The 21,309-nt window shown below is 46.9% G+C and overlaps 2 protein-coding genes across 3 annotated transcripts; both read left to right on the plus strand.

Annotated features, from left to right (window-relative positions):
• The first annotated feature begins 342 nt into the window (after positions 1–342).
• Positions 343–10,216, plus strand: LOC119407083 (neuronal acetylcholine receptor subunit beta-3). Of its 2 annotated transcripts, none has more exons than XM_037673918.2 (7): positions 343–467; positions 1,971–2,116; positions 2,205–2,249; positions 2,907–3,010; positions 4,732–5,030; positions 6,623–6,826; positions 9,707–10,216. In XM_037673918.2, exons 1-7 carry the CDS (start codon positions 395–397, stop codon positions 10,123–10,125), a joined length of 1,290 nt encoding a protein of 429 aa, XP_037529846.1. In that variant the 5' UTR covers positions 343–394; the 3' UTR covers positions 10,126–10,216. The 2 variants fall into 2 exon arrangements, with proteins under 2 accessions (XP_037529846.1, XP_037529845.1); XM_037673917.2 differs by having other exon boundaries at positions 344–467; positions 2,904–3,010.
• Positions 10,217–14,232: 4,016 nt separating this feature from the next.
• On the plus strand, positions 14,233–20,504 carry LOC125760145 (uncharacterized). The gene is made up of 3 exons (XM_049419877.1): positions 14,233–14,496; positions 19,714–20,327; positions 20,417–20,504. Exons 1-3 carry the CDS (start codon positions 14,233–14,235, stop codon positions 20,502–20,504), a joined length of 966 nt encoding a protein of 321 aa, XP_049275834.1.
• Positions 20,505–21,309: the final 805 nt, after the last annotated feature.

Here is a 21,309-nt window from a genome sequence, read left to right on the forward strand (position 1 = left end):
CAAAGCGGATTTCGCTGTGATTGGCGTCAAACTTATCGCTGTTTTTACATATGGCGTTCTTGACGTATGTGTTGCGCCTTTGGTGCCCGATAGCATATCCTTTGAGATTTGCGACAGGGACTCAGAGCAGTGGGTGGGGCGTGGGTTCTAACCCCACCTATTTGTGGCTTTGCTTCAGCTAGAACGAAAGGTACTTGAAGTTATTGAGCTAATTCTACGCTGCAAGCAGCGTTGGCAAGCAGTACATTGTAGTAGTAGCAGCGCCCACATATGGCGCGTCGAGCGCAAAATGCCAAGCAAAACGAAACCGCTGATGAAACGCAGCTGCCGGCGCGTTGAAGGAACCGCCTCGCTTCTTTCGCGTGCGTTCACTCATTTCCAGAAGAGCGCAGACATGCTACATAAAGTGTGCACTGCGTGGGTAATTTTGTGTTTCCTTCAAACCTTTGTGAGATCAGCCGGCTCGGGTGAGTCGTTGAAATTTGCGAAACCAGTTTGTGAAATTCCACATGGGAAGGAGCCATTAAGTTTATCTGAACGGTAAAATATTAGCCGAGGTCGTCTTTTCGTGCTGGTACACTATAAAGAGATATACAAAATTAGCGTATTAAGCTGAAGCAGTGTAAAACTTTTTTACGCTTCATTCGTTTGGTGACAATGTTGATTTATGACGTACAGCTAGGAGAAAAAACTTTTCTTTATCGAATTTCAACCGAAAACCTAAGCGATCGTACACAAGTGTGACGTAATAAATTTTTATTTTTAAACTTTTTTGCACGGTTGAACTTTGGCGTATTGATTTGTTCAACAAAACTTCTTGAAGTTTCTGTGATGATTCACTCTATTAGTCCATCCTTAATTAAGGATAAACATAAATGCGAGTGGACGTTGTTACGTTATCAGCTCTAACTTGGCCAGCCAGGGCAGCTGATTAGCTACGACGTTGCAGTGCTGAGCTCAAGGTAGCGGGTTCGATCTCGAATGGGGCGCATTGCAAGAAGGCTAGTGCACCTTGTAAACCAGGGGCAGGTTGTTGAAGCAACACGAATTCTATTATTATTATCATCGTCACTCCTTCCACTTGCTTTAACTAAAAAGCAAAAGAAGTAAATAGTGTAATAAAACTTCGTTGTTTGTAATAGCTCCGAATTTTACTCAAATTCTTCGTACATTTCTTAAGTTATTTTGGTCTCAGATACTTAAACAATATGGTTGGGTTTTGGAAGACGCCTATGTTAACGTATGTATATTAAATTGAAGACAAGCAATTTTTGAACATAGGTGGTCGAAGTGAATGCACACTCCCCTGCTACGTACAGAATCTCTTATAAATAGATTGTGGTTTCGGCTTATAACAAGAAAGAAAGAAAGAAAGAAAGAAAGAAAGAAAGAAAGAAAGAAAGAAAGAAAGAAAGAAAGAGAGAAAGAAAGAAAGAAAGAGAGAAAGAAAGAAAGAAAGAAAGAAAGAAAGAAAGAAAGAAAGAAAGAAAGAAAGAAAGAAAGAAAGAAAGAAAGAAAGAAAGAAAGAAAGAAAGAAAGAAAGAAAGAAAGAAAGAAAGAAAGAAGTAGTCTGTGGCTTTATGGCCTGTCAGCTAGCGGTTTCTTTAAGAGCGCCGTCGCCGCTGGTCTTTCGTTTTTACATCATTTCAAGTTATCTAAGCCTCTATCCTGAGCATTGATATCAGGACGTCGTATAAAATATGCCAGACTTTTCAAGTTGCATCCCAGAACCACTGATGAACTAAGACATATCTATACAATGACCTTAACGGTATTACACACGCCAAATAGTGCACGTCACGGAAATAAGCGAACGTAAATGATTTTACGTCATTGTCGTCTTCGGATGTCGCTGATTATGTGCCTGTGTAACCTCATAAACTTGTGAATCGTAGGCTGTCACCGATCTATAGCCATGTCGCATTTACGTCTTTTTTTTTTTTTTCTTTTCAAAATGTATTTGTTGACAGATCTGAACCGGGTGGGTCACCATGAGAATCTCTTGAAGCATCTGTTCGACCCAGAGAGGTACTCCAAGGAAGTTCGTCCAGTCTTCTATCACACAAACGCGACAGAGGTGACGTTAGACATGCTGATCAAAGAGATTGCCGAAATGGTGAGCGCGTGATGTGCATTCTGCGCACACTTTGCGCTCAGACTCATCACTTTCTAACTCACTCTCCTCACCTTGTGTTTCCTTTCAGGACCACTCTAGGCAGACGGTCAAAGTGAACGTGGTCATGTCCGCGGTAAACCCTTACTTTTGTTTTCATTTTTATTTAATTTATTGTTCTCATTATGATACGACGTATATGTATCCATGAAATCGCTTTACAATTAGTAATGCAGTGCGTACTACGTGATGACGTCATGACGAAACGTCTGTCTCCGCAGGCATAGTTTCGGATCTTGACATTTACAACCAAGCTGGATGTGGCTATGAGGTGTTAAAGTGTGACGGTCCGTGAGTGCGCAGAAACTGCGTTGCAGAAGCAATGCTAGCACACTCTACCTGGAAGGGCCTCCGCGCTTGCACGACTTTCTCTCCAGGTTTTGAGAGCATGTATAGCAAGGGACGGTAACCGCCGCAGCATGAATCGCTACTCGTAAAATCATTTACGTGTTCTTAATATCCTTTAATCTGACGTCATCGAACGCAAAATTTGAAGAAGCGCACCTTTAAATGGGTTGGTGGAGAAGTCAAGAACTACGATAGAAGACACTTGGATAGATCGCAGCTCGTGAGAAAAAAAGAAAGAAAGAAATAGAAAAGAAAGAAATAGAAGGCAACAGGTACAAGAAAGACAAAGAAAAAGAAACAAGGAGGGCCACCCAGCTTCCTTCGGGCTTGCCACCACTAGTGTGAAGCTCCCATAATTTGTTTCTTCTTTCTGCATGTCCAGAAGTGGAGAGACGAATTCCTGACGTGGAACCCCGAAGATTACGGAGGCGAAGACATTATCGTGATCCCGGCCGAAAAGATATGGGTGCCGGAAGTCATATCTGTGCAGTATGTCAATGCCTCTTCGTTTCGTTTGTCGCTTATTCGCTGTTCGTGAACGTATATGCGTTACAAACACACCGGAGTAGGATTTCTCGCATAATCGAGCACATAACAAATTACTGTACTGTGTTTAGTCGTATAGCATGTGTTTAGTTGCGTAGCGTCACTGGTTAGCTCTATCTAAGGTTGGCTTTAGTGCAGGCTAAATTATAGCTAACGACTGATACTGTTTGCTGAATGATTGCCGTATATGCGTTACAAATACACCGGGGTGTGATTTCTCGCATAATCGGGCAGATAACAAATTATTGTACCCCATTTAATCGCATACCACACCAGCATTGGTTACCTCTACCTAAGGTTGACTATTATTGTGTTGGATAAATTATAGCTAACACCTGACAGTGCTTCCTGAATGATTGCCGTATATGCGTTAAAAACACACGTGGGTGTGATTTATAGCATAATCGAGCGCAAAACAGGTTATTATTTTGTATTTAGTCGCACACTATATCAGCGCTGATTAGCTCCATCTAAGGTTGACTATTATATATAGTGTAGGATAAATTAGAGCTAACGTCTAATAGTATTTGCTGAATGATTGCTAACGTTGCCTACTGTTGGCTTATCACTGGCAAATGTTTGGCTTAATGACGACTAGTGTTGGTTGATGTAGGCTATTAGCTGTTATGAGGGCAAACTTGTCTTCTATCTCAATCCAACGATGCTCTTACATACACACAGACAGCAACCTCACATGGTTCTGCCTGAATTATGATTATTAAGTGCGGAGCACTTTAGGGGCCTGGGATGTCTTATGCTGTCGTATGCTGTCGCCGCTTTGCGTAACGCAGGTAAAACCACGCATAAAAATAGAAAAAGAGAGGAAGCAAGCGAGAAATAGAAAGAGAGAGAAAGAAAGGGAATAAATTAGGAAGAAAAATAGAATTAAATAGAAATAAAAAAAGAAAAAAGGGCAGAAAAGTGGAAAAGAAACAAAGAGAGGATGAAATAAAGAGAAAACGGAAGAGAAACAAAGAAGGCTGTCCAGCTCCGCACTTCCTTCAGCCTTGGCACCACTAGTGCAGAGCTGCCTTATTTTCATTTTTGGCATAGGCTGTACGCATGCCCGATTTCAAGATAAGGATTTCGCCAGGTATTTAGTTCCAGCCTTCTTGTGCCTCGTAGTTTGCTTGATAGCGTTATCATGAATAGGGGTTCAGCAAAACTGGTGGGAGCTAGGGGGCCATTGCGAAGGCTATGTCCGTAAACGTCCGCAAATTGCGACTACTCCTGTTATCTGTCGTACGCCTCGGTGGCACAATGGTTACGGCGCTTTGCTGCTGACCCGAAGGCCGCGGGTTCAATCCCGGCCGCGGCGGTCGCATTTCTATAAAGGCGAGATGCTAGAGGCCCGTGTACTGTGCGACGTCAGCGCACGCTAAAGAACACAAGATGGTCGAAATTTCTGGAGCCATCCACTATGGTCTGCATCATAATCGTATCGTGGTTCTGGCATGTAAAACTTTGATTATTATTACTAATTTTATTCCTCTTATCTATCGTCGCGTGGGACAAGTTTATGACGTAGAAACTAACCACTGAGTCACTCATTATTTCGCTGGCTAGCTCAGTCAGTCAGTCAGTCAATCAATCAATCAATCAATCATAAGTAATACAAAAAAGAAAGTCTAATCACGTGCTTTCTTTCTTGTCCCACTGCGTAGAAGCGTTTCCCCACTTCTTACATCACAGTCATCCGGCGGCGGCTTCGGCCGCCTGAGGGCGCGCGTGGACAGGTCCGGTCATGTTTCGCTGGACCACGTGAAGCAGCTGCCGGCGAGATGCGTGTCCACGCCCGAAGGCTTCTGGTCGAGTCGCTACGAGTGCTCGATGGCCCTGAACACGTTGAACTTTGGCGGTCGCCACGAGCGCTTACACGGTGACGTGCACGTCGACGTCGAGCACAACCCGGCTTGGGAAGTCTCGCACACCAGGATCACGAGACTTTACCACTCCTCACTGGGTGAGCGGACATCGGTGTGCTGAGGATTTCAGTCAATCAAATCAAAAGGGAAATATATAGAGCAACAATATGAAAATGCGTGCATAGATATTTGGACCCATAGCCTAAGCGGCTAGTGATGGGTCCTATACAAACAAGCTTAATTATAAAACTCACCAGGTTCCCTATGTATCCGCCTCAGTCACTCGTAGACGAAAGCTGTCTTCTTTTCTTCTAAGTCGACGTATTTAAAGTCCCTCTATAGGGACCTTAGACGTATTGAACCTCCCGCGCCCCCCTCCGATAGCTTTCTGCAACTAACGTGGTTTTGCAATGCCTCCAAGATCGGAGGCATTGTAAGCTTTCTGCACCTCGCCGTGTTTTGCACTGCCTCCGGGATCGGCCCACCTTGGACCAAGCAATGATGTCATGTGATGACTTGGCCATTTGAAGTCACGTTACGTGCCGTCAGAGTGACGCCACGATGACGTCACGTCATCACCTTAATAATTAGCAGTCTTTTGCAAAAAATAAAGAATAGCGAAAGTATCACACATAACTCAAAGGAATTAAACATTCTCAAAGAACTGCTCTAAATAACAACGAACGCCTAATTACTACGAGCAAATTAACTATAAGTGATTAAATGTTGAAAAAGTACATAAAAACTCAAGAAAATGCTTGGTTAGAAAGGAAGTACCGCTTGCATGTGACGTCAAAATTTCTTACGAGTTTTATCTCAAGAGCCAAATTGTTCCACAGCTTTGCACCAGAAAATTGAACTAATCTTTCGCCGTACACATTCGAAGAAAATGAAGTATTAAGATTACCGCTTCTTGCGTGCCGTGTGTTTAACGACTTCCCTACCCATCGCGTTTCTTTTTTTTCACTCTTTCGCTCCCTCATTCCCCTACCCACTTGTAGGACAACAAACTGGACTAAGATAACATGTACGCTTTTCTCCTGGCGTTAGCCTTTAGGCTAAAGGCTAAGTTTGTAACAAAATGGCAAGTTGGGCTATTTGGTGCGTATTCAATTTCTAAAGAAAAATAGCGCACAAGAAAACTTAGTCAAGAAAGTGAGCAACGACACATGCTTTTTTTTTGTGTGCGTGTGTGTGTGTGCGAGCGCTGCTTTTCGCCCGAAAGTGGAGCTATCTAAGTTCGTTCAGAGCTGTGATCAGCACCAAGTTATTCACCATATTGCGACTTTGGCATGTAGGAGCACAGAACTTAAGTTCACCTTGTTCGCTCTGTGTGCTTCGAGTTGCCGAGTACGCTGCGATCTGCTAATTTCCTAATTAGCTCACTTGGTAGAACGACCGTATTGGATAGGTGGTGGTCCTATGTTCGAATCTAGGACCATGACGAATTATTTCCTCAGTCGGGGAACGTCCTTCCTGAGTAATCCGTACGGACTCTCCTTTGTAGTTTCGCGCTACAAACGGTTTGGTAAATTCATTTGCTTTTTCTTGGACGTCCCCACAGATCGCGGGGTTACGCAGAGCTGATTTTGTAAATATTACGATTTTGATTACGGTGGTGGTGATAGTATGACCATGAGTACAATGTGAAGTATCTTAAAATGCTTTCTATTGGCTGCTTGACAAACAGGCTGCAAACTAGTGCTGAGGAAAAAGTACGAGCCGAGCTTCGCATGCCCGACCGTAGCGGTGGTCTTGATGACGCTGGCTAGCCTCTGGCTCCCAACCACGGGGCCAAGGGTGACGCTGTGCTGCGTCAACCTTCTGGTCACCATCATCTGGCTGTCAACGCTATCGGAGCACCACGCGGGATCCGTTACCACAGCTCCTCACGGTACGAGACTACGAGTTGCAAGATTTTTTTCCCCGGTGCTTTAACCTTTAACAAAGATTTCGTACAGAGGTACATTGTCTATCTAAGTGATATAAGCGCTCGATCTCCCCGGTCTCAAACACGTAGCCCGCGGTCTACATGCGGCCCGCGGACCTTTCGCTAGCGGCACTGCTCGCACATGACTGTATTTGTCCTATATATTTTAATGACTTTGAGTGAAGTTTTTTCGCTTTAGTAAATGGGACTCGCATTATTTTCTCGCCTATTGTGATTAATAACGCTTGGCTCGGTCATGCTACGCAGGCCTAACTGGTGTCAAAACGTCTTTTTTTTTTAAACATCCCATGCGATCGCTTCGATGAAACATCCCATGCGATCGCTATGCGTTGAAATATAACCGTGGAGCAATTAGTGTATGCTTCACAATCGTCGTCCAGATTTCATTCATTCCGGATATCGATATTTCTACGTTTCTCGAATCCTGAAGCCGAATTCCTTTCCCAAATGACCCATATATGAGATATGCGAAAAACCATCTCTCAACTGGCAACGTTAGCTGGCGGGGCTAAATTTCGTGACTGCGGTCCGCTAGCTTACATGATCGAGCAGAATCACTGTCACAGAACATTGCGAAAAAGCAACACAACTAAAGAGGGCGAGGGGCGTAGAATAAACGCTAAGCTCTGAACTCACTATTTATTCGTTGTGAGGGGACGCTGAATAAGTACTATATGCATTTTCCAATGAGCACACGAGTAGCCCCAAGTTTGTCAGCAATTACTGCATGTGGGTGTCAGGAAAAGCCTGTTTTTCATTTGCAGAGCTTGGCATACGCATGGCTGCCGCGATCGCTTTCTCTCGTGAAGACAACAAAAGACTGCTTCTAACATCAGTCGTGCGTTCGCACGTGTGTTTATTGTCGCCAAGATTTGCGCCAGGCCTGGGAAAGGCGAATCTTTGAGTGACAATATTCAGCTAACTTTGTCTTTTCCTTCCTCGTTATACTCTGCAAATGTTTATCAAATTCGCGGGCTCACCGTTGATGTCCTAAAGACAACGTTTATGTGAACTAGCTCCTTCGTTACCGGCCATCCGCGTACACTCTTCCGCGTATTGTTTCTCCTATTGCGCCGGTGCTAAGGGTAGAAAACGCTTTACAGGCACAAGAAGCGGGAGCACTTTTACGAATCGCAGAATTGGAAATAATATAAGAAAATGAGCGTTTATCTGCCGTAGGCTCCCCGTAGGTATCGCCAGTAATGATAAGTACTTTTATTATCGTAGAGCGTGAAACTTCGCTAACAGAGCTAACGTCACAGGGGCATAGCCAGAAATTTTTTTCGGGGGGGGGGGGGGTTCAACCATACTTTATGTATGTTCGTGCGTGCGTTTGTATGTGCGCGTGTATATATACGCAAGCAAAACTGAAAAATTTCGGGGGGTTTGAACCCCCCCCCCCCCCCCCGGCTACGCCCCTGTAACGTCATGCCGTGTCGGTCGTCACCGGAAAGTTGGTATTGGGCCAGGCCCCAGACCTCGACACGAATGAAAACACGCCGAATAGCAAGTCATCAGTTGGAGTGATCCACACCAAGGAAGAAAGGAGGAAAACGCAAAGAACTCTAGCCATGTTCGGCTATTTTTGCCAAGCTATCAACGCTGTGGAGGCTACGCCACATGTTCGGCCAGCAAAATGTACAACTCCGGTCATCTCTCATAGCCACGTTTCGTCGTCGCAAGTGCTCGTGTGAGCAGAGCTAGGTCGTCGCGACGCTTCAAATGAAAAACAAAGGAATGGATACAAAGAAACGCTAAGAGATATAGAGCAACATGTTCACAACCGTATAACAGATTTGTTTATCTCTAAGCCACGAAAACTTGTAATTTATTACTCCGCGTAAAGCCGAAAGAAAGTACAATGTGTGTGCGAGACAAGAATGAACGACTTCCTGGTGCGAACACATCTAGTGCAACAGGTCTCGCTCGCCTCCACAACGCTGACTGCTGTGAATGGAACGGGGTATAGTCCCACCTACTCAATCGACCAGACGTATTCAGTCGCTTTGAAATACGCAAACGCTCGCAAACACTGATAAGCTCACTTCTTTCAAGCGCGTAGAACTTTAGGGGCCCGGCTTGTCGTCCGTCCACCGTCTCATGTCGCATGGTCACGCAGTGGTCAATACAGGCCTAAATCAAGACTAACAACGCTCAAAACCAGTGCCAAATAAACTAACAAGGTCTAAAATAATATAAACTACGGAAATAACCAAGAATGAATCGCAATAATTTACCTAAAATTGCGAAAAACGCTTCTTAGACATGCGACTGATACCCGCGCCACGCCAGAGAGGGCGCCACCGCCTCGCAAGCACGCGATTGCCGAGGCGGTGGCATGCGTTAAGTAGAGTTACTGTATATGCTACCTTTAGGTAGCAGAGTTGCGCATCTGTGTTCCAACGCCGCTAGCAACCATGCATTGCGGAGAAGCTGCCGCTTGGGCGATTTTTTTTTTTATTTCTTGACGCCGCCGTTGCAGCGAACTGAACTAACACTAGCCATCGACAGCCAATGTTTATCGCCGGTCTTCGACACGCCAGACAGGTTAATCGGCGATACGGTAGGCATGTCGCCTGCAAAAACGAAGTGCGAATTCACCGCATAGCTGTGGTTGCTAGCCGGACCTATGCGCAACTCTGCTACCTAAAGGTAGCATATACAGTGACTCTAGCGTTAAAGTAACCACTGGGTTCCCAGTGCTACGCCCTTCCTCAGTCTTCACGATAGTGGAGCTGCATTAAACGCAGGATTTAGAACTACGCCAAGGCCTACACAAGAACGACATTTCTTTTTTCTCCCTTCTTTTTCCTCGACGGCCAGTTGTATTCGTGTCCCTATCCGCCACGCTGTCTGCCGTGTCCCTGGCCTGCGCCATCGCTGCCCACAAGCTGTTGCACTCGGCGGACCGATGCGAGGCACCCCGAGGTCTGGTGAACTTCCTGGAGGCCCCCTTCTGGCAGTTCCTTTGCGTCGGCGGCTTCCAACCGGTTTCGCCGGCGGCTGCACGGGAAACGGAGATGGAGCATCTGAGCCACGACCCACCAATGGCGGCAGAGATGGCCGAGGCCCCGGCCACGGTCTCGACCAATCGGGAGCCGCGACTGAGGGAGGAATGGCACGCCGTCTCGCGGGCTCTCGACAGGGCGCTGTTCGTCGCCTTTGTAGTGACGTTCATATCCTTTCGTCTTGTGTTCGCGGGACACAACTGGGGAGGGAAGTCGCGTGTTAATACATCATAGTACGAGGCCTCGTTCACATGGGGACGACAAATGCAATAAATAAATAAATAAATAAATAAATAAATAAATAAATAAATAAATAAATAAATAAATAAATAAATAAATAAATAAATAAATAAATAAATAAATAAATAAATAAAGACATATAAATAACTCAGTCAGTTGATTTATTTACTTTCCGTGCCCAAGAGTATAAACCTGAGATCTGAGAACTCGTAGCCGCACACAGTAACAAAAAAAAAAAAAAACAGAAAAATAGTAAACAGAAACTGCGGCCTAGGTAAACAAGGTAAATGTAGACAAAAATAATGCAAGCAAGCAAATAACACAGTAAATATAAAAGCACAATGATGATAACGCAAGTTTGCCAACAACAAAACGCATGTTCAAAAAAAAAGATATGTGAGAATGACCTTAATGCTGTTTAAAATTATGTTGCAACAACGCAGAGCTTCAATGGAAAAAAATGCCTGTGAGCTATGAAAAATACGTAGATAAAGAAAATATGGATTATAAATACTTCGTACGTAAACTGTGGGAGCATGAGTGTTGGCTATGTTGTGCAGGAACGTGAGAGAGATTCTACGATTGTTAGTGGAGTTACGTGGAACTCTGCAAACGACGCCTCTGGGGAGATCATAGCACGGGATGCTGTGCATGAATTTGAAAATGATACAAGCTATCAGCGTGATTTCGGTGACGACAAAGTTATGGTAGTCACTCCAATCCGATGCTGATAGAACTACACCCACAGCGTGCCGTAGCAAATCAATTAGGATCATTTTGATACACAAAATAAAAAGTGCAAGCTTGAAATTCCTGTCCAAGAATTTCAAGCTGTTCCAGAACAGCTCTCCCGTCCCTGTACGAGTAATAAACGTAAAAGTGCATCTTTTAAGTTGACATGCAGCGTTTGGCGTACTCCACCATCCTTGTGGGAAATAGCGCGTAATAATAGCGAAGAATAAATATGGGCAGTACAGTACAAAAATAAGACACTCTTGCTGATGCAGTTCCTTATCGCTCAGAGATATCTTATAATATAACATATGACGAGTGTTCAAACATAGGAAAAAATAAGTTATTATGATCTCAATGATGATGATTATGATGATGAGATGTTCTAAAAAAGGCAAGAGAATTGCCGCGGCGCTACAATTTACAATAGTGTTGCGATAACTGACACTAAGATGGCGCGAACCTACAAGCGTCAAATTTAAGGCAGACTGTTGGGCTAGTTGGTATCCAGCATGATAAGACATGGTTACTAGCATGAAGGGACAGGGACCATAAGAATGAACAGAGTGGTCCCATGTTCCTTCTTCTCGTCCCCGTCTCTCTTCGCTAGTAGTCATGCGTTGTTATACTAGCCAGAAGGCACGTGCCTATGAGACCTTCGCTGTGATTTATGATGTATTGAAAGTCTCATTAATTCCATTTTTCGTGCTCCTTTGGAGTTCTCAAAAAATACGTAATAAAATAAGGTTGTTTTTTTTTATTTCGATGGAGGCCATCCGGCGCTAGTCAAGGTTGACTGGAAATTGTCGGGATGTGCCTTCGTGGTCGGCGTTGTTGCCGTTGTTTCTGGTGAAAGTACGCACCCACTTCATAGAATACAGGCTTCGTTTTGGTCGTTGTTGTAGCCCCGGCAACCAGCCATCGTCTTGCAGTGGACATAATTATGACAACGATGAGCACCCAATGCAAAAATGCAGATAAGCTTTTCATTAGTCCCTTTTCATTCGTCTAAGTTAGCTTACTTCTAGTGCCACATAAGTAATAATAAAAATATCTGGGGTTTAACGTCCCAAAACCACGATATGATTATGAGAGACGCCGTAGTGGAGGGCTCCGGAAATTTCGACCACCTGGGGTTCTTTAACGTGCACCTAAAGCTAAGTACACGGGCCTCAAACATTTTCGCCTCCATCGAAAATGCAGCCGCCGCGTCACAGAAGTATCGGCCGATCCCTCAAAATGAGTGTGCTACATCAGCAAGGAAATACTGCCGGGTCCTTGTGACCATGCTAAGGGACATCAAGGCGAAAACCTTATCGTCTTTGTTGCCCCTTCATTGAATCATTCCTTGAAATAATGAGCCTGCAACGAGGGCTAGTTGGTACGACTTCATGTTGTATTGAGCTGCCAGGAATGACAGATACCGAAGAAAACGAAAGACAACACAGGATGAAAAAAAGAAGAAAACGTAAATCAAAAGAAACGTGGTAAAATGACATAAAAATGACATACATTGACTGAGGTGAGCCATCGCAAGGTAATAGAAAAGATTTTAATATTCTTTTGAAATGTGAATACAGTGAAACCCCGGTGATACGAATCTCACGGGACCACCAAAAATATTCGTATCATCCGAAATTTGTATCACCAGAAAGCGTGGAAAATTAGCATGCGACAAAAGAAAGCTGGCGTACATTTTCATTTATTGTTTTTTAGGGCCGCAGCAACGTCAGGAAGAACCCAGAATGATTGTCAGTTAAGTTTTTAGATGTCGGCAATCATACCAGTACTCATAAATATACGGCCCTACGCGCGTATTTAATTAATGAACCAGGTGCATTGTGACCCGCGATAGCAGCCCCTTGCAAATTTTAGTATGCTTTCTTGCATGACACCGAAGTACTGCAGCGGAAAAAAACTTTAGAAGTGCTTTGACGCGATGGACCAAGGCCACAAAATTACAGAACCACGGTCCTGTGTTATGATTTTGTTATTGTGAGGTGTTGGGGATGTATTTTGGGAGATTTAAGGCCGTGCCCGCACAAGTTCGACCTCAACGGTCGCGCATTTTGACGTTGTGAGGCCTGACTCCTTCGCCAAGACCGTCGTTGCCTTCTTTCGGTCCTCGTCCACCTTTCATAGAATGTCTGATGTACGGGCAGGCACGGGAAAACACAGTAACAACGACAGCAGCCCGCGTCGACGCGTTAGAAAAAAAATCATGGCGCTAATGCCCTCTGTAATCTAAACGCGAAGGCACACGGAAGCACATAGCCTCAAAGATTCGCGCACACAACCTTGCAGACCGTGACGCGTCTCTGAAAGTTTATTCTGACCGTAAGAAACGTGTTTTTCTTACACCGTGATTCTGACGATTTGGCGGTGCGGCGCGCATGCCCACGCTTGCGTTCCCGCGCTCGCACGTGCTTCGCGCGTCTTCCGCGACAGCGCGGACAGCACCTCTTCTTACCTGGGCGGTAGCGTGCGTTCGTATCAAACGTCGCGGGGTGAAAATCGGTTTGCAGCAACCGTACTCCATTACATTGCAGGTCAATGGGCCTTGGCCGGGACCAACGAAAAATTCGTATCACCCCGAAATTCGTATGAGCCGTGATCGTATCACCGAGGTTTCACTGTACTTGCGTACAGTTTCCAGTTGTACAGGTAAACTATTCCAAAGTTGAACGGTAGCGAATTCAGATGTTTTGAAACGGCCACAGTCACGACTCCTTTCCTTCCCTCCCTTATAACGCACGGCGAAACCTCTCCACACTGCAACTTGTGTCCTAGCCCCAGAGCCGACTTTAACCACGTCTCTCTATATTGCCCTAACAAACCCAAGCCCCCGTGGCAAGGGTCAGAACACCAGGAGCAATGGGAGGCTGCTCTGCGCAGCTCGCAACCAGAGCTACAGCTTCGGACAGTGGGCTGGGCCAAAGGGGTCGCCGAAGAACAAAAGTGTCCGACCATCTAGAGCGGCCCGAGGGCCCATCGTCGTCCTGCCTCGTCCACCGTCAGCCTGTATATACGGGAGCATCGACCGGCGCGCCTAATACCAGTGTCACACGGTGCTCTGCCGATCGCGACTAAACCCAATCGGGGTCAAATTTCTCAGCAGTAATCGGCTTCCTTCTGAATCTTGCTTAAAGGAGCCAATCACGATCAAGAAACTCAATTCGGATCAAGCGCGATCGCGATCAAAAGCGACTGTGTGACACCGGTATAAGACTAATAAATGTTTACCGCAATCACCACTGTGAATGGTTGCTTGTCAAAAGAAAATGAAGACGATGGCAATATCGACGAAGAGGACGATCGCAAAGGCCGTCGGGTAGGCTCGTTCTTCTTTAGGCGTACGAGACCCAGGCGATGGACGGTGGCAAAGTTGGCCGCAGCATGTCGATCCTGCCGCGCGAGCATGGCGACGTGCGACGCGACACCAACTCCCTGCCGGAAGACGGGGCCGGCCCTTCGCTAGAAGGCGCGGTCGACGTCCGCGCTCAACGCCAGAAGCCAACCACCGACCGGGGCACCCAGACGTCGCAGGAGCGGGAACCTGCCGCTCGACCAGAAGCACCAACCGGTTCCAAGCGCCGTGCCAGGGACGATCCTCGCAACTCGCCCGTTTTGAAGGTCAAGCTCCAAGAGTTCATTCCAGAGTCCCAGGTCGTCGACTACGAGGAGGCCGACAAGCGCAGGGTGAGGCTGTCTGGCTTCGCAAAGGGCGTCAAAGCCGACGACGTCGAGGGCCTCTGCGCGGGTGCCGTCGAAACAAGTAGCCTCGTCAAGAACAATAACCTGACCCTCTACTACGCGGCGTACGGCACTGCGGAAGAAGCTGTCGCGGCCGTTCAAGCGCTCGATGGCGTTCTGGTCAAGGGAACTCCCATCAGGGCTATGTACTTGGCCGAGCGCTGGAACGACCCCGAAACGCGCCCACTGGTGTCGTCCAACATCCTCGACGTATCGAACTTGCCGAGTGAGTTTTGCAGCAAGGAGAAGCTGGAGCCCGTCTTTAAGATGGGCAAGGTGATCACGGTATCCGCAACGGGAAGTTGCAAAGTGGAGTTCACGTCTTCCACGGAGCTTATCAAGACGGTCAGTGATCCCAGCTGTCACACACTGGCCGGCCAGAGCTTGAAGTTTGCGATGGCCTACGATGCCATCGCAGCCACAAATCTTCGTAATCAAAAGACGGCGGCTGCTAAGCGATCTAAGGATGGCACAGCACAGGGAACCTCGAAGGCCAAGTCTTCTGGTCAGAACAAGAAGGCCCGAAAGAAGTGAAAAACGAAGGCTTGATCGCGACCACGAGACAGCTTGCCGGGCTTCAGCAAGCTGTGGCGCTCTGCTACAGAACGCACAACCTGCGACAAGAACTCGAAGGAGCTTCTTTTGAAGCCCTGATATCTCTCCCCAGAAGCCCAACCTTTGTTTAAAAGAGCCTGTAGCTTCGCCCTACTCTCAAATAAACACTTGCAATGGTGGCAGCCCTGAATAGTTTTGTTCTGTGAGCTTCCCCTGTAACGTTTCCCTGAAACGTGATACTTGCCGCATAGCAAGTTAAATGCATTATTCTTACTTATAGAAGCGTGCAGACATGGGTTGCAGTAAGTAAATAGAAGGCGTGCAGTACGCATTCTGATGTTAATGCATTTAGCTGGGCTTTTTCGTACTGCGTGCTTCCATAATACTAGCGAATGCGCACAATGACTACACAGAAAGACACAGGACAGAGCCCTTTGTAATGGGTTGGAAGCATTCAACAACCCACTCGTTGCGCAATTCGCATTGTGTGACGCCTGGTTACAGAATGCGCGTTGTGTCACGCCTGGTTGTTATTATAGAAGCGTGCAGACATGGGTTGCAGTAAGTAAACAGAAGGCGTGCAGTACGCATTCTGATGTTAATGCATTTAGCTGGGCTTTTTAGTACTGACTGAGTGCTTCCATAATACTAGCGAATACGCACAATGACTACACAGAAAGACACAGGACAACCGGTAATAGTGTCTGAACAGGGGTCCTGGCAAGGCGTTCTTTCTAAGTTCTTGCAAAAACTACTAAAGCTCCTCACAGTGACGGATCCGTTCGGCGTCATGAATGCCAAGGAAATTGTAGTCTTTAAAAAAAAAAAACGCCAAGCCTGCGCGGAAAGCGCAGCACAGTCACAGCGAAAGCTGGAAGAGCGACATTTCTAGAGCCTGTTATAAACTCTATTGTGGCTACTAATTCAAGTACACTAGCAACGTACCCCCTACGCCACAAATCATAATTTTTGTGAAGTTGGGAAGCACCCACCACGACATTATTCGCCATTCTGCGGAGAAGCGAGGTACCATCTTCAAGGCATTATGTGCACTTTGTTGGTGCGACGGTTGATGACGATGAAGAATTATGGCTGAGCTCTTTGTAATGGGTTGGAAGCCACTATGCAATTTTTCATCAATCTGCGGAGAACCGTGGTAGGCGCTAAACACCTGTACGGCATTATGTGCACTTTGCTGATGCTGTGGCTGATGACCATAAAGAATTATGGCAGAGCCCTTTGTAATGGGTTGGAAGCATTCAACAACCCACTCGTTGCGCAATTCGCATTGTGTGACGCCTGGTTACAGAATGCGCGTTGTGTCACGCCTGGTTGTTATTTTACTCTTCTACCACACTACATTACATATGTTAATGTGGTTCCTTCCCGATATGAAGCCTGTATAGGGTCATTTTGCAAAGTCGATTCAAGCACCGGCATGGCTCTGAGGTAGAATACTGTGCTCCCACGCTGAGGACTCAGGTTCGAACCTCGTTCCACCATGGACATTTTTTCTTATTTCGTTTTTTTTTCCTTATTTCGCTAGATAGTGGTTACGGACACCGGCGACGGCGAACAACTATGGTGCCAAAAGCGGCCCTTGTTGTGATCTCATAACAGCTTTCGCTGTAATTGAACAGCACGATGCACCATGCGGGAACTTTGCTTTCTCCTATCATGTATATTTATTTCATAGTATCCCATAGGAGCGACTATTAGAGGCATTTCACTATTAGAGGCACTTCAACTGATAACTTTTTGGAACTGCCCCCTTTTTTTTATGTCACGGCAACCGTTGTGCGTTTCCGAGATGAATGTTTCACCCAGAGTAGTGTAATCTGTATAGCATCCTGTTTAGCCCCGGTTCCTAGTGAAATATTTTAGGGGCGAAGCTCCTTAGGGCCTAGCCTTGTCGTCGTCCGTGACCGCCACGGTCCACGAAACCGAAACCGAAATCGACAAAAAAGAAACATCTGTGAACCGAAATCGAAAGAAAAAGAAACATCTGTGAAGAAAAATACACGATAAGGCGCTTCAGTGAAAATGGGCATATATAAGCGCGTTCCAGACCACACATTCTCTTTCTGCCATGGACGACCGTGAACGCGCTCTCGCCCGCGAAAGGCAACGTCGACGCAGTCAGCGCGCTACCACCAGGGGGAAGTGGATAGACCTTGTCTTTGTCAACTTCAGGCTAGATCCGATCGAAGAACCATTGGCTCTACATTTCACGGACCACGAAGCAGTAATAATGAAAGGAAAACGGAATCCACAACTCAACACCACATACCATTTATGACCAATGAACACTGTATATAACTGTACGCACGCGTTGTCACTCATTTACATGCCCGAGCGGGCAATGGCACGGGAGATTCACGGTTACGGAACGGTCCCCAGTGCTTCGCCTACTCATCATCATTCACTTCGGGGATATGCGTGGATTTTTCAGCACAGCGTGACAAGCGCATTGCTCAGCGTCTAGGTAAAAGTGTTGTGCCTTCTTTTAGATACGTAGACGATTTTCTTTTGATTCTTAACCTTGACAACCTGCTCGATAGTGCATGGTCTGTTTTTATCATTTCAGATGTTGTTAAGATGCGTGCAGGGGGACTCCGGTTTACGGATGAGCGGCCTGTGAGATGGCACCGTCCAGTTTTTGGAACTCTCCCTCTGCGTCACGGTGGAGCGGATACGTTGGATGTACAAGCCGCGTTCCAAAAAAGAGGTTCTTAATTATATGTCAGCACATTAGGAGCTGTTAAAGTGGGGAATTGTGATGAACAGCCTGCGTGCGGCCTTGCAGAAGTCGTGTTCACACAATATCCAGACTAGCTTGCGAGGACAGCTTGCACGTCTTTATAAGGCGGACTACCCTCGGGAAACCGTGTCGTCGGTTGCAGAAGCGCTCTTAAGAGAGCTCAACGCTAGCTTCAGAGGTAGAGAAGCCAAGGTTAACGTAGAGAAACGCAAGCTGCGGGTTGCAATCGCGTTCGTTCACAGCGTTTGAACGAACGCCTGAGGAGCCGCGGTGTTTAAGAAACACGAGGTTCAGCACACGGCTCAGGGAACTTCAAACCATTGCGGGTCGCACACCGCGGAACTATAAATTTGAAATATCTGTCCAGAAAGTCCCTTCTGAACTTCGCGTATGCTCATTTAAAGTCTTCTATTTGAGTGGCATTCCTCTTTTTGCCGCACTTTCCGTCTCGAGCCATGCGTCGTCTTGTCTGGTTTGACGTTCGTGTTTTAGTGGACCAGTGGTGAGTAGTAGGGTTCGCCCAATAACTATGGCACACGCTTTCCACAGCGGACGACAGACACGCCCTGGCCACACGAAGCTTCGTTGTAAAGTCAGGGTTCGAGCCGGAATCGATACCAGCTATTTTGCACGGCAGTCAGGTATTCAACCACAGAGCCACGCCAGTGCTAGAAGCAGTTTCAGAAAAAGACTACATACAGTCGTTATTACCGCAATATTACATCGTTAACTGATGTTGTAATGCAGGACAGGAGTGTAGAATCTCACCATGGGCGTCACATCTTGTGAACTGCGTAACGATTGTGAGGTTGATAGCTGTCAATCCATTACAAAGGGCTCAGCCATAATTCATCGTCATGGAACAGCAGCCACAGCATCAACAAAGTAGGCAGTGGTGCTATTCTGGAAGCTGTCAAATTCAGCCATATTGTGAAATTACGTAATGGCGGCATTGTAAGCCAATCAGAGAGGCGATAGCAGCCCCGTGGACCAATCACAGTTTACCAATAGCGGTTTTGACAGCGTCCGAAATAGCACCCCAGCTACTCACGTGATCTCTCAAGCTTCGATTATGATGGTGATGATGGTGATGATGAAATAGCCACACCGTGTGGTTTTCGGCTTCCAGTCATCTTAGGCATTTGCATAAGAAACCCAGAGAATTCGTTTTGTTTGTTGTTGGTTCGCGCTGTTTGTCGCAAAGTCTTGTCAACCGAAACGACACTGTAGACCGCCTGAAGTTCTGTAGAAGTGCTGGAACCAATAGAACTGGACGTGCGGGTATACCAAATGTTAGGACGACATCTGAGTGGCATAAGTGGCAATATAAATACGGAGCATATCGATTGACCTGCTCATCTGACACTAATTAATGTTTACCGCAATCGCTGCCTCGGATAATTACTTGTCAAAAGAAAACGACGACGGTGACAATATCGACGAAGACGACGACGTCATCGCAAAGCCTACCGGGAAGGCACGTTCTTCGTTAGGCGTACGAGGCCCAGGAGATGGACGGTGGCAAAGTTGGCCGCAGCATGTCGACCCACGCCCAGCCGCGCGAGAAGGGCGACGAGCGACGCGAGACCAACTCCCTGCCGGAAGACGGAGCCGGTCCTTCGCGAGAAGGCGCCGTCGACGTCCACGCCCTACGCCAGAATACAACCGCCGACCGGGGCACCCAGACGCCGGAGGAGCGAGAATCCGCCGATCGACCGGAAGTACCAACCAGTTCCAAGCGCCGTGCCAGGGACGAGCGCCGCGACTTGTCCTTCACGAAGATCAATCTCCAAGAATTCATTCCAGAGTCCCAGGTCATCGACTACGAGGAGGTCGACTCGCGCAGGCTGAAGCTCTCGTGTTTCCCCAAGGGCACCAAAGAAGAAGACGCCGCCGACCTCTGCAAGGGCGCCGTCGCCACAAGTACCCTGGTCAAGGGTGAAAACTTGATCCACTACTACGCGACATACGGCACCCCGGAAGAAGCCGTCGCGGCCGCTCAGGTGCTCGACGGCGTCGAGGTCAAGGGAGCTCGCATCAGGTCTACGTACATGGGGGAGCGCTGGCACGACCCCGGAACGTGCCCTCCGGTGTCGTCCAACATCCTGGACATATCGAACGTGCCGAGCGAGTACTGCAGCAAAGAGAAGCTGGGGACCGTCTTCAAGATGGGCGAGGTGACGAAAGTGTCCGCAACGGGAACTTGCAAAGTGGAGTTCCCGTCTTCCACGGAGCTCATCAAGACCGTCAGAGACCCCAGTTACCACACCTTGGCCGGACAGCGCTTGAAGTTTGCGATGGCCATTGACCCCATCCTAGCCAAGAACCTCAGCAATGCCAACGTGGGAGCCGCTAAGCGACCTATGAAGAACCCACCACCGAAAACTTCGACAGGGCAAGTCATCTGGCCAGAACAAGAAAGCCCGAAAGAAGTGAATAACGAAGAGACCGCGCGACCGTGTGCGTTATGCCGGGTTTCAACAGAATGGGCAGCGCGGATCGGTCTCTCCTGCAGGGCGCAAAACCTGCGCGACAAGAACCGGAAGGCGCTTCTGTTGAAGCCAGGGTTTGAAAGACTGCCTGTGGTTTCGTCTTTCATATACAGACCGGATAATCGTTGCCCCACGCATCGTGGCTTATGTGGACTGGTATCTCCCAGCAGTCTCCCAGGCTGCGCTTGGAAGAGTCGAGCTTCGCGCTACTGTGAAATAAACGCTTACAATAGCGGTGGCCCAGATTTGTTTGGTTCACTGAATTTCCTTCGGTAGCGTTTCTGTGAACAGCTGTACTTGTACAGCAAGTCAGACAACAAATAAATAAGGACAATGCATTGCATGCCTTATGAGAACGGTCTTGGGGTAACAAGTCGGCGTCTAATGCAAAAAAGCGCTTAAATAAAAAACCAACCACGTGCCTCGTCGCTGCATGCGCGCGAGCTGCGCGTTCACATCGTGTATGCGGCGTTCGCGTGTTTCTCACTTCGTATTTGCGAAGGCGTGAAACAAAAGTAAATAAGAAAAAGAAGGCGATCCCCTGGGGCAGGAGGCATTATGAAAGGCTTCGAGGTAGGGGTGCCGGTCACATGGAGAGCATAAAAAAAAACGGCATTCCCGTGCTTTCTTTTACTGACGTCTAAACAAAAGCCTTAGCAAAAAAGAAAAAAAAGTGAAAGCATGACCGTGCCTCTATATGAGGATAAAGCGAATACAGTGAATAGGGAGTTGATCAATGAAACTTTGTTATATAGTGATAGTTAAAACAAATTGAGTACGGAGATCATTAATGATAGGTGATCAGTGAGACTTATATTACAGACAGGTAATTAGTAGCATTTATTAGTGTTACTAATTTATTTATACATTGCAGTCGCAGTCAAA

The sequence above is a fragment of the Rhipicephalus sanguineus genome, chromosome 10, assembly GCF_013339695.2.
Source record: "Rhipicephalus sanguineus isolate Rsan-2018 chromosome 10, BIME_Rsan_1.4, whole genome shotgun sequence".
Taxonomy (NCBI): Eukaryota; Metazoa; Arthropoda; class Arachnida; order Ixodida; family Ixodidae; genus Rhipicephalus; species Rhipicephalus sanguineus.